The 13462-nt window shown below is 45.5% G+C and overlaps 1 protein-coding gene across 1 annotated transcript in view; it reads left to right on the top strand.

The window, feature by feature from the left end:
* Window positions 1-13462, top strand: part of FBXO10 (F-box protein 10) — a 41824-nt gene that overhangs the window by 19667 nt on the left and 8695 nt on the right. The window contains exons 4-6 of the mRNA XM_054987122.1: window positions 3124-3260; window positions 11109-11179; window positions 12278-12430. Of these exons, the coding sequence (XP_054843097.1) occupies window positions 3124-3260; window positions 11109-11179; window positions 12278-12430 (361 nt within the window). The remainder of the gene's footprint in view (window positions 1-3123; window positions 3261-11108; window positions 11180-12277; window positions 12431-13462) is intronic.

Below are 13462 nucleotides of genomic sequence, written 5' to 3'. Positions count from 1 at the left end.
TTAAGCAGGTGAAGCCATCCAGGTTTAAAAGAATCTGATACTTGCTGTGAGACTAGTGATTCCTTGCTCTCTAGATTAATTGTAAGCCAATAACAGCAATAACAGAGGGGTGTTACCCCTCTGCACATGGGGATGGTGTCACACATAACACTACATGCAACGAATGCACCTTGTGACCCAGTTGTGATTTCATGGAGGGACACTGATCTCCTGATAGCTTTTGCTTGCACATCTGCACACACTAAAGCTCAGAGAGCTCTGGATCAAACCAGGAGCTCCTGCTACAAGAATGTATGGGCAGACTGCAAACCTTTCCTCTGTGATTATAAGGCTGCTATGATCGAACTTCCTACTTCGGCAAGGTTTCAGGGTGGAAAGGTTTATTACCCACTCCCTTCTCTTTGTTCAGTTCAGGCAACGGTGAACAGATGCGAGATAAATTGTTCAACACTGAGAAATGGCACGGTGATGCTGATGTGTTGCTTGTCACAGTATGGTGTGTGCAATAGCGAGGAAACCAGAATCAAAGCCCTTATCAGCACTTTAAAAGGGTTCATTAGCTAACTGTGGTGGAAAAAGAGGCAACCCTAAACACTTGAGATGGATATTAAACAACAGGTCTTGAAGAGAAATTCTTTGTGGATTCTCCCCTCACACCAAAAAAAAGAGAGATGTGGGAAGCATTGGTGCGAGTGTCCAAATAGCAGGATTATGTTTGCTGCAAATAATCACCTGGGCAAACAGAGCTGGGGGCTGAATTTGAAGAACAAAAGAAGCAAGGGCATCGTGACAGACAGCCCACCATCCTGGATATTTGGCATTGGACAACATTCTCGGCCTTGGGACAGGAGCCTGACTTTCTGAGCTCAAGTATCTTTTGAATTTTTTCTGCAAAGTGAAAAACAAATTATATTATGGCTAATTGCTCTAGACTGTAGTGCTGAGATTTAAGGCTACAACCAGTGAAGAAAGATCTTGGAATGTTCGATGAAAAGTGAGAGAAGCGAAGAAGAAGGGGGAGATGTATGGGGGAAATGCTTCACCATGCTTGTAAATTATATGCTACCATTCTAATACGACATTTTTTTTCAAACCAAGTTACTTATTTTGGAAAATGTATTTTGTGTCTCCCCTTCTGGCTGGCCAGGTCTCTGTAATATGTTCAGGTAATCGACTTTTGGCTGCGGCCAGGCTCTTTGTCCTGACTGCTGCACCCCCACGGAAGAGTGGTGTCTGACAGCATGCTGGGTGACTTTAGTGTCGCTTTTGACTTGTATTTCTTTCCCTAGGCAGGCCGCACATCCCTTCCAGTCAGTCTTCCAATGCTCTGTCCACGCTTGCAGCATGGTAGTGTCCCTACCTATTTCTAAAATCATAACCCCAGTTCCTCTTCCTATCATATAATTCAGATGTCTTGCAACTTCCAGTCCCATGGTTGCAGCCCAATGGGTCCTATGCTGCCACCTGGCCATAAAAGGTGGGTCTGGGATCTGGAAAAGTTGAAGACTGCTGTGTTGGAGCATACCACGGCGGCTCCTGTGTATGTCACTCAAGCCAGCTGAAAAGGAGAGAGAAACTGATCAAAATAGCAAAAGCTACCCTTTTTGCTACTTGGTTCAGTTGGCATAGTCTCTTTACGTGCTATATTTGAGGATGAAACTTCATCTCAGTCGCTGCTGCTAGCGTGGTTTACCTCTCCAGTAAAGAGTTCCTTGATGACCGTTTCAGGTTTCCATTGTACATTTCTTCAATGAACCTTCTATGTCATTAAGACTGAGATTCAGGGCTTTTTTTCAGGGGGAACGCGGGGGGACGGAGTTCCGGAACCTTGAAAATGGTCACATGGCTGGTGGCCCCGCCCCCTGATCTCCAGACAGAGGGGAGTTGAGATTGCGGCGCGGAGGGCAATCTCAACTCCCCTCTGTCTGGAGATCAGGGGGCGGGGCCACCAGCCATGTGACCATTTTCTCCGAGGGCAACCCACTGAGTTCCACCACCTCTTTCCCCAGAAAAAAAGCCCTGCTGAGGTCGAACAGGTGAAAGAGGATATGCTTATCATTTGGGGTGCAGCATGGAATTGTGGTGCAAGTCATGACTGGGAATGACGGTGAGCTGATCCTGCACTGGGCAGGGGGTTGGACTAGATGGCCTGTATGGCCCCTTCCAACTCTATGATTCTATGACTGCTCTGATTCTTAAGACTCAGAAATGCTTTCTCTCTTACGCTGTCTTGTTCGCTGTGCTTCTCGGAGCTAAAATTCCCAGCTCACCGCGCTCTTCGAAGCATAGCTATGAATTTTATTGCGGTCAAAGACCAACTAAAGATAGATACAATAACAGCATTGATTCAAAACATAACGACAATGGCTGGCCTTAAAAGAATACTGCCCCACTAGGGGCAAAATAGTAAAGAGTCCAGTAGCACCTTTAAGACTAACCAACTTTATTGTAGCATAAGCTTTCGAGAACCACAGCTCTCTTCGTCAGATGCAACTTTATTGTAGCATAAGCTTTCGAGAACCACAGCTCTCTTCGTCAGATGCAACTTTATTGTAGCATAAGCTTTCGAGAACCATAGCTCTCTTCGTCAGATGCATCTAACGATGCATCTGACGAAGAGAGCTATGGTTCTCAAAAGCTTATGCTACAATAAAGTTGGTTAGTCTTAAAGGTGCTACTGGACTCTTTATTATTTTGCAACTACAGACTAACATGCCTAACTCCTCTGGATCTACCCCACTAAGGGCTTACTGATCTATCAGCTATTTTGTCTCTTCCACCACCCCCCACTCCGATTTATGAATCTCTGGACCAGATGGTCCATATTTCTGAGCTATGGCCGAGGCGCAATGGAACAAGCACAACAGGGGAAAGCTTTTGACGTCTTCTTCTGCTTGTAAAGGTACCAGATTTTGCTGCATCAGAAACGCCGGACTTTTTCCAAGGAGACACAATAAGCTATTCCTTTAATAAAGTGCTGCTTGGTCTTAAAATGCTTAGTCCTCCCGTGCAGAATCTTTGCTGACCTTTCTGCTATTGTGCTGAGGCATTGACTTGTATGCGTGATCTCTCTCCTCTTTTTTCCCTCTGGTTCTTTTCACATGTGCATAAACAAACTGGCAGTGTAATAGGATCCACACTGGCCTTCGCTCTGGCATCGTTGTCCTTGGCAACGGGAAAGGCATCATCTGTAGCAATCAAATATATGGAAATAAGGAGGCTGGCATTTACATTCTGTACAATGGCAACCCTCTGGTGAGGTATGTGTTTTAAGCAGAGGCGCTTTTTGCCTTTTGTTGTTCTTTTTTTCTGGAAGTTTAATTGTGCTGTTATTTCAAGTGTGAAACTCCCGCCATCCCCCAGTACCATCCACTCAAAGAACAGGAACGGAATTTTAAAATGAACGGATGAAGAGGACTTAATTTCTATGCGCTTTTATAGTTTTATTATGCATTGGGGAAGTGGTTATCAAACTGTGTCCTAGAGTCCTGTGTCCTGTTATTCAACTCATGAGGTGGGAAACCACCACCTTAGAGCCAGGATGGTTTTACTGTCCTTATGGAAGAACCTGCGGTGCACATGCATAGAAAACAAGGGTCTGGCAGCTTGTAGCACAGTGGTGAAGTGGTTCGCTTGCGAATCAGCACTCTACTGGTTCAAATCCCACTACTGCCGTGAGCTCAGGAGGTGGCCTTGGGTGAGCCACGTCTCTCAGCCCCAGCTCCCCAGCTGTATCATGGGGATAATAATAATAATAATAATAATAATAATAATAATAACAACAACAACAACAACAACAACTTGTTCAGCGCTCTGGGTGGGGCACTAATCTGTCTAGAAGAGCCGTATATAAGCGCAGCTATTATTATTATTACATGGGCTCTGAGACGAAGTAGAGTTACCAACCTCCAGATGGAGCCTGGAGCTCTCCTGGAATTACAGCTGATCTCCAGACAACATAGGTCAGTTCCCCTGGAGAAAATGGCTGCTTTAGAAGGTAGGTTTTATGAGATTATAACCTGCTGAGCTCCAGCCCCTCCTCAAGCCCTGCCTTTTCCAAGCTCCCCCCTCCCAAGCACCAGTTGTTGCCCAATCCGGAGCCCAGCGCTAAGATGAGGTCACTCCCTGGCGAAGAGAATTCCTCCAAGGCTCCGGCTGTTGGCTTATTCCTACTATGGTGCACAGATGTCGTGTGCCTGGCTCTCTTGGTCTGCTGCTTGCCAGTCCTGGCCTTAGTACCAGTGAGGCTATAAGTCTGGCTCCATCTCTTCCTTACAGCTCAGCAGGTCCTGGTTCTTGAATGGTTGAAGATCACCTTTCTTGGGAATGTGTGTAGCTTGGCCCTTTGTCACAGTAGCCAGCTGCACAAGTGAACTGGGCTCATGTGTCTCTTTATTGGTTTGTGAGATGGGAAATTCAGTCAGTGACGCTTGTCATCTTGCTGGGGTAGGGTGGAGGGGCAAAGCTGCCGCTGATGAAATTCTTTCTTCTGGATAGATATTAAAGGTTCTATTTTCCTTTATATCTGGTCACAGGGCTTTTTTTCTGGGAAAAGAGGTGGTGGGACTCAGTGGGTTGCCCTAAAAAATGGTCACATGGCTGGTGGCCCCGCCCCCTGATCTCCAGACAGAGGGGAGTTTAGATTGCCCTCCGCGCCACCGAGCGGCATGGAGGGCCATCTCAACTCGCCTCTGTCTGGAGATCAGGGGGCAGGGCCACCAGCCATGTGACCATTTTCAAGAGGTTCCGGAACTCCGTTCCCCCGCGTTCCTGCTGAAAAAAAGCCCTGTCTGGTCATCCCATTATTATGGCATTGATCAAAACGCATTTAATATCGGGTGGACCCTGTCCGTGTTATAGGGTTGGCAGGACAGATTGTGGATGTTTGTAACTCAAGGATTGGTTTTGCATTGCCTTGAATGTCACAGCTGCTTCCAAAGATCCATTTTCCCTCTGTTTCATGCACAAATCCTCTTTGTTTTTCATTCTTCTGGGGCTGTTGAAAAATTCCCCCTAGGTAGAGTTTCCCAAGCTTCTGATACCTAACCGTCGGTGTCCTCCAGTTTTTTTTTAATTTGGAGGCCCACTTCACTCAATGATACATGCAGTTTCTCCATCAGCTCCCAGAGCCTCCTCTCCTCTCTTTTGTAGGGCTGTATTCTACTTCAGTGATTATTGTCAGTATCCCCTTGCTTTTATTGCATTGTTTTCTACTTTTGTAATTCCCCTTTCTTCACCGTTTATAGTAAAAAATACCTCATTGCTTGCATTGGTTTCTAATTCTGTAATCCTGTTGCATCATTCATTGATTGTCTTATGGTGCCTGATGGTGTCATTTTATGTTCTGTAATCCGCCTTGAGTCTCAGCAAGAATGGCAGGTTTTAAAGTACCTAAAATAAAATGCTAAATAAATGGCTACTCAGGGCTCGAGGGTGGGAGTGATGCTCCTTAGGCAATGAAGATGCTTCCGTGTTTCCCCTGTGCTTGTCAGCCTCATCTAAGGATCCAGGGATGACGTCTCTTCCTTTGTATTGGTAGAAAGAGGGCGTATCACTGTAGTGCTGGGATCTCTGCACTCTAACTGGCACAGTGGAGTGGTGGTATCCAGCATGGCGGCCCGGCCTTTCTTGAATTTCACTTGTCAGTGTTTTAAGGTGACTGCAGCAGAGTAATTTTAGCCAAGGACAAAAGAACAGATGATCCCCATGTGCCAGCTGTGCATGGGTGACACATTTTTGCTCGTCAACTGCATGCAGTCTCCAAAGCACCTTTCTGTCCCAGCTTGTGCTTCCTCTTTTCATTTAGTTTCCTGGCATGCTTGTTTTGAGAGGAATGCAATCATATGTCTTGCTGGTAAAAAAACAAAACAGATCCTCAAACATTACACTAGTCTAAGCATCCGTTAGAGGCCATCTTGTTCCAGCACAATTGCTCGTAACAAGTGCAAAGGTTTTATTAATCTACAAACCGTCAAAGTCAAGAAAGAGCTCTTTTTTCCAAAGTGGTAGGGAAGGACACTTGTCAGATAAGGAGCAATTTCTGAATTGGTGGCTGTCTCAGGTGGTGATTATGAAGCTGCTGTTAAGTCTAGAGGAAATGTACACTCCAAAGACCAAGTGACTTGGTTTGAATTTCTTTTCTTAGCACAATAACAACAGCTGCCTAGTCAGAACACCCATGCAAACCTAATATCACTGAAATCATTTGCCACTGGTTAAAACAAGAGGCAATTGTGTTGATGATTTAGTCTAGCATTCGCACTTGTCATACCTGGAAAGATGTTGCTTACTACTGCTGTACCAGCCATTCCCAAATGGCTTCTCTGTGTGTAAAAGAGAATTCTCACCTGATTCTGTCAACCAATTTGCACAAAGGTTTCTACAGCATTCTAAAGCACTTGGTCTAAAATACGCATTCACAGAAATGCAGGGCTTTTTTTCTGGGAAAAGAGGTGGTGGAACTCGGTAGTGGAACTTAAGACCGCACAATGACGTCACTTTGGATCAGCTGGAACAAGGGGGGAGCTTTTTAAGTTTAAATTGCCGTCGGCGAAAATGGTCACATGGCCGGTGGCCCCGCCCCCTGATCTCCAGACAGAGGGGAGTTGAGATTGCCCTCTGCACTGCTCCAGCGGTGCAGAGGGCAATCTAAACTCCCCTCTATATGGAGATCAGGGGCGGGGCCACCGGCCATGTGACCATTTTTAAGAGGTGCTGGAACTCCATTCCACCGCGTTCCAGCTGAAAAAAAGCCCTGCAGAAATGTAAGAAAATGGCTTTAGCCATTTGAATTGAGGTTGTTTGGAAGGCATGGGCGGAGGGGGCGGGGTAGGTATCACATGAATCCTTTTGACTCTGCTCTTCACAGTAACCTAGCCAGACTTTCTTTGCAAGACACCAGAGCCTACTGAGAAAAGATTGTACCCCTGCTCTAGTGCTCACAAAGACAGGGAATGCAGGAATTTGTGTGTTGCTGATTTTCTTTAAAGCTGAAACTGTACTCTTCTCTAAGTTAAAAAAGGCTTAGGTCTTAAATGTGCATTTATGGTTTGAAGATCATTAAGGACTTAAAAGGGCATTTGTAAGGCCAGCTGTATCACAAGGCAAAGTGAGATGGTTACCCTAAGTAGCAGACTTGCCTCTTGCCAAAGAGCAACAAACAATCAGTTCAGTTAATTTTTTTTCCATTCGTGTTTTTCGGCCATGAGGGACGACCTATCTTGATCTATGCCTGGGTATTTGTTATGAACGTGATCGAAAGAGTGATCTGGCTTGCTCAACAAGTGGTGGTAGGCGGGAAGGAGCAGGATGAGCCGTGCACATGTCTGCTTTCTTGGTTTTTGCTGTAGCATCTTTGGAGAGTTCAGCCACAGTTGAGCATACGTGTTGTGTAGGAGGTCTCAACATACGTGTGCAGCTCTATCGAGTAGCAGAATTCTAAGCTGGTAGAATGGGGCTGTCCCATTTTAGACTTGTAAGTGGGGGTGGGAGTTGGTATCACATGTGAAAACTCCCAGCAGATTAACAAAAAGATCAGTACAAAGTGGTTCAGTTTAGCCCTTTACATACCGTGCTAGTTTTCCATTTGAGGGAGAGTGCCCTCAAGTCATAGCTGACTTATGGTGACCCCTGGCAGGGTTTCCCTGGCAACAGAGGTGGTTTGCTATTGCTGTCTGTACAACCCTGGTCTTCCTTGGAGGTCGCCCGTCCGATTAGTGACCAAGGCTTAGCTTCTGAGATCTGATGACATCAGGCTCACCTGGGCTATCCAGGTCAAAGGAGTTTTCCCTTTACAGGGAGTAATTTAGGGCAGGACGACTCTTTAAAATGGCACTCCACAGCCACAATGTGAGATAATTCAGCTCATTTTACCTCCTCGGTACTTTGCCTCCACGTTCCTGCCTCACCTCTTTCTGTCGCATGGGGTAATATATTGGAGGCATATATGGGGTTATTTTCCTCTTATTTTCACAACAGCCCTATGAAGGAGGCTAGGCTAAACGAGAGCAACTGGTGGCCCAAAGTCACCCAGCAAACTTCCTAGCTGACTAGCAATTGGTGTAAGGATCCTTCCAAGGACCCTTCCAAGACTCCACTGGTTAGTTTTTGGAAGCTTTATTGTAAGACCTAGAGGCACGATATTACAAAGGCTTTGTTAGGAATAAGGCACATGCACAGGGCTTTTTTCAGCTGGAACGTGGTGGAACGTTGTTCCGGAACCTCTTGAAAATGGTCACATGGCCAGTGGCCCCGCCCCCTGATCTCCAGACAGAGGGGAGTTGAGATTGCCCTCCGCACCGCAGAGCTGAGCGGTGCGGAGGGCAATCTCAACTCCCCTCTGTCTGGAAATCAGGGGGCGGGGCCACCAGCCATGTGACCATTTTCTGCGAGGGCAACCCACTGAGTTCCACCACCTCTTTACCCAGAAAAAAGCCCTGCACATGCAAAATCCAGTAACACATATACTTCAGCTAATCAGTCCCCCCCCCCTTTGGGGGTTGGGCCTGAACACCTGAGAGCTCAAGGCCACCCCGGCCAGCTGCACAGCCTTGAAAGAGGAGCTTGGCAGCATCATCCCCCACCCTTGGGACTGATGGCAAATGTCAACATTGGAACAGCAGTCTCCCTGGTTCTAGTATGACACACTGTCTTCTACACTAGTAGCAGGTCTGCCGTTACAGATCAGTGCCAACAATTCTGCATCTGTGTGTTTCGATGGGTTTGTGTTACAGCCGATTTCTCTCCATTTGAAATTAACACTTCAAGCTTTTGAACCACTGGGATATTACCCCAGTCTCCCGCACCCAAGTCCTTACTGCTTAGCACACGTCTCCTCTGATGTCCGTTTCCCTGCAGTTAATTTTGCTATTTTATTGTCACTGCATTGAACAGTTTGCGCTCATAATATACTTCAGCTGTTATTCTTTTAACAATTATAATTGCTTGGAATATCACAGGGGCTTCCAAACTGTCCCACTTTCAGGAAACATTTTCTGCATTGCCTTTATCTGCTAGGGAATTCCCAAGTGTTTGTCATTTCAGAGGATTCTGGGGCACACTCAGGGCTTTTATTCTGGGAAAAGGGGTGGTGGAACTCAGTGGGTTGCCCTAGGAGAAAATGGTCACATGGCTGGTGGCCCCGCCCCCTGATCTCCAGACAGAGGGGAGTTGAGATGGCCCTCAGCGCCGCTGAGCAATCTAAACTCCCCTCTGTCTGGAGATCAGGGGGCGGGGCCACCAGCCATGTGACCATTTTCGAGAGGTTCCAGAACTCCGTTCCACCATGTTCCAGCTGAAAAAAAGCCCTGGGCATACTAAAGGATACCATTTTGCATTCCCTTCTGCTCTGTGTGAAAGATCCCACAACTCATCTACAGCTGCATGCCAAGACTGGTCGTCTGTGTGAAGCTTGTCTACCAGTACTGATCTTTTTCATTGAGGAACACCTAAGCTTCCACCTGCCACACATAAAGGTTCCCGGAATACCCATTGGAATAGCCAACTGCACTGTCTGGACTAGTAATTCCCAATATGGCACCAACTAATATGTTTCCTGGTGCTCACTGGTTTCTTCCTCAAATCAAAGAGCCAATCCTGGCTTTTTCCGGCTCATTGAAGCAAGAAGTGCTTCAAAAGATCCTAGTTGTGTTTGCTGGGAAGTAGCTGTTCCCATCATTGGAGGTTGCTTGTATTGGAACCTCCCAACCGTGGCCGTTTTCACACTGCTTACCAGCCACGGAACATTACGCCAAGCTCCTGGAACGACAGCATCTTCCTGGCGTGATTTCACGCGAAATCACACCAGGAAGACGTAAGCAGTGTGAAAACGACCCTTTTGTAGCTTTCCCCTGAAGCAGCCATTTTGTGGTGGTGCCCACTATCCTTTCTTAAAGCTCCTGAAGTGTTCATAGGCTGTACCAGATTGAGGACTCTTAAAATAGGTAGGTAGATGAGAGAACAGCTAATGTGACAGTTTATTGAACCAAGAGTTGTAGAATTCAACACTGGCCGGAGTGTGTGTCTGCTCTTTCCTCTTCCCTTCTTATCCATGGGTGGCAGCAACCTCAGCAGTAGTTTTTAGGTGGGCCAGGAAAAGAAAGAGAGATGGGGTGCACATCACCTAGGACCACATTTACTTTAGACCAGTTTGAGTCAGAACATCCAAATGGTTCCCTCAGCAGTTAAATTCCTTTATATATATACTAGCTTGATACTCGTGCTTCTCTACGGTATTTAACTACTTTAAATCCAGTTATAATACTTACGGGTATGTAACATTTTTTGGTTTGTAATTTTTTTTGAGTTGGCAACCCTAGTGAACTTTGAGGGGAAGACTGGGAGGTGCATTTTACCTCAGGACGCATTCAATAACTCCCAATAGCAACTGCAGACTGTTTAGAATGTGGGGGTGACGACCAATCAGGCCGCATATGCAAATGACCTGTGTTCCAACTGTCTCTGGGGAGGGGGGAGATGAGGTGTGGAATGTTGTGAGCCCCAATCAGCCCGCATATGCAAATAACCTTGAAAGGCTGACCCAATCAGCGAAGAGTGGCTGAGCTGGCAGTGGGCGGCGGCACAAGCAGGCAACAGGGAAGATGTATCCCTTTGGGAAAACACATTTTCCCCCTTTTTACCCCCTTAGAGGGTGAATTTCTTAAAATCCATTCTTACTGGGTGTTTATATCATGAAAGGGATGTTGTCCCCTAATTTCATGTTTCTAGGTCCAGGACATTTGGGCTGGGCATTGAAGAGTCAGTCAGGACACTTGTCTTTATATAGAGAGATTTTACCCTTCCTTCAGTGAGCCTAGGGTTGGGGATGCCCTCAATGAAGTTATTGGTGCAAGTTATTGGTGCTACTGGAGAGAACTGTCTGGTAGATCTGGCCTTGGGAAACAGCCCTCTTGCCTCAGCACCTGGGCATTTATTAGTATATAAGCAATAAGCTTTTAAAAGAGCGATCTTTCCTTTCGAAAGCCCTGCTTGCACTACAGCAACGAAGTCCCTCGACAGAGCTGGCTTACTGGGGAGTCCGTGGGGAGCAAAGACATGAATTGTCTGTATTAAACCGCTGACTGCTTTCACTCTTCTGCTTTCTGTGCCAGTGGGAACCATATCTTTCAGGGACTTGCTGCAGGCATTGCTGTGAACGAGAATGGAAGAGGCCAAATAACAGGTACGGAAAGAAAATTTAATAGGTCTAATAAGCTATCGCAAGTTTTTTTTTGAGATTTTGTTTTCTTTTATTATTTTATTTATTTATATATTCATAGCCCACTCTTCTTCCCAAAGTGGCTTAGAACAATAGGAAAAATCCTATACAATATAAACGAACCTGTCAACAAAGATCAAAATGGGTCGCTGTGTTAGTCTGTCTGTAGCAGTAGGAAAGAGCAAGAGTCCAGTAGCACCTAGAAGACTATCAAATTTTGTGGTAGGGTAGGAGCTTTCCTGAGCCACAGCTCTGAAGAAGTGAGCTGTGGCTCACAAAAGCTCCTACCCTACCACAAATTTTATTAGTCTTATAGGTGCTACTGGACTCTTGCTCTTTTCTATCAACAAAGAAAATGAGTTATGTTTTATTCTTGGGTCAGGGCTGAATACAGCAGGTGGCTCATTTGAAGGCCCAAGCTGTGAACCACACATTAAGAGCCAAGAGCTCTTTGGCCTAAATCCAAATCCTCACGCCTTTGGCCACGCCCAGCGCTTATACCTCCAGGCGGGAATATTAATAATTAATAGTAAATGACAATCCAACTTTCCAATCCAGCTTCTTAGAGAAATGGTTCCCATATTTCGACTACATTTCAAATTATGAATCATCAGAGATCACTTTACCGAAAAAGTATATAGACTTTATATTTTACTGACTTCTGTAAACAATTTACTTTCTGACTCAGGATTATTACCAAGATTGTAGGTAGTCTTATAGGGTAAATGTTGAATGTTTATCTTGTTTTATTATGCTGAATGTTAAAAAGTTGAAATTAGAAATAAAAAGGTATTTAAAAAATAAATCTGCTAGGATGCTTAGAGGGATTGTGTGTCTGTCTCCACTCTCTGTTGTAGCCAAGGGACCTCACAGGATAGAGCCCTCCCCACCCAAGATGCTAAGGGTGCTTGATTTCAGAACGGCCCAAGAGGAGTTAATGGATGTCTGGCACTGGTGGTCTTTCCCCTGCATGTGGATTTAACAAAGGAACGCTTCTCTTTATAATTCTTCAACACAGTTATTCCATGAAGGTTTTTTGCTTCTTTTCTTTTCCTGCTTTAGAAAATGTCATCCGAGAGAACCAGTGGGGAGGTGCTGATATCCGCCGGGGAGGTGACCCCGTCCTTAGAAGTAACCTCATCTGCTGTGGATATTCAGACGGTGTGGTGGTCGGAGAGCGCGGGAAAGGACTTATTGAAGGAAACACCATTTATGGTAACCAGAGGGATTTTCTTCCCCGTTTCCTTCTTTTCCTGTCTCTTCTGCGGTTTTGTGAGGTATCAGTGTGATCTTCCATGGTGTATGTTAGAATCTCGAAACAGATGATGGCCTATTTTAGACACCAGGTTTTCTTCATCAGCTGTATCTAGGCCAACCTCAATGCTTCACTGCTTTTGCTAGTAATGATAGGTTTTAGCGCTGTAATTTGAGATTAACTTAGGAAGATGCTGATTCTGTTTCAGAACATCATGGTTTTAAAAAATGATTATGATGTTTTAGGGAGAACTAAAATTGTCTGATTCCACTGTGGAGTTGAGCATAGTCATTCATGTTATCCTGTGAAGAAGAGTTTGTCCTTTTAATTCGGTAGAGCATCATGCTGTTTCACTCAGGGGGAATTCAAATATTCACAGAAGATCTACAGATATTTCTGCAAATGCTTGCGTGGTGTGTGCCCACCTTCCTAAAAAGAAAAAAAAAAGCTTGGATTTTTCTGTTTCCTGGTGTAATCATTTGTGCATTTGTCTTCTGATTTGGGAGCTCCAGGTGTGCATTATTTTCTTCTTTCTGTGGAAATTAAATTGGAAAAAAATTGGGCAGAGGTTTCTTGCCCACATTAGCAAGATGCTTTGAAGACTGAAACTGGTGTGTAACCAAAGCATCCCTGTTTATCTCAGCCCTGGGCTGCATCTTCTAGATACCAATATATCAATGCAGGGCTTGGAGTGTGAGTATCCATTCCTGAATCGAGACCTTGGGTAGCTGTTTTCCAACCCGGAGACTTGCTGGAACTGAAATAGGAAACTGAAGTTGGGCTTGAGCTTAAAATGCCACCTGTCATAGAGCTTGCTCTGTCAACTGGGCAAAGGCCCAAGGCCAGGCTTCTGATATTTAGACCAGGCCTAGCTGATGAAGAATCTCTGTGTTGCCTGCCACTTGAAGGAACTGAGGAACAGCCTCCCATTTTGGAGATGAATGTCACGGGGGACTGAAGAATGTGAATTGAATGACTGTGTGTGTCTGGTC

The sequence above is a fragment of the Eublepharis macularius genome, chromosome 8 (genome assembly GCF_028583425.1).
Source record: "Eublepharis macularius isolate TG4126 chromosome 8, MPM_Emac_v1.0, whole genome shotgun sequence".
Taxonomy (NCBI): Eukaryota; Metazoa; Chordata; class Lepidosauria; order Squamata; family Eublepharidae; genus Eublepharis; species Eublepharis macularius.
The sequence above is the reverse complement of the archived record's forward strand: the minus strand, read 5'-3'. Positions and strand labels throughout refer to the sequence as shown.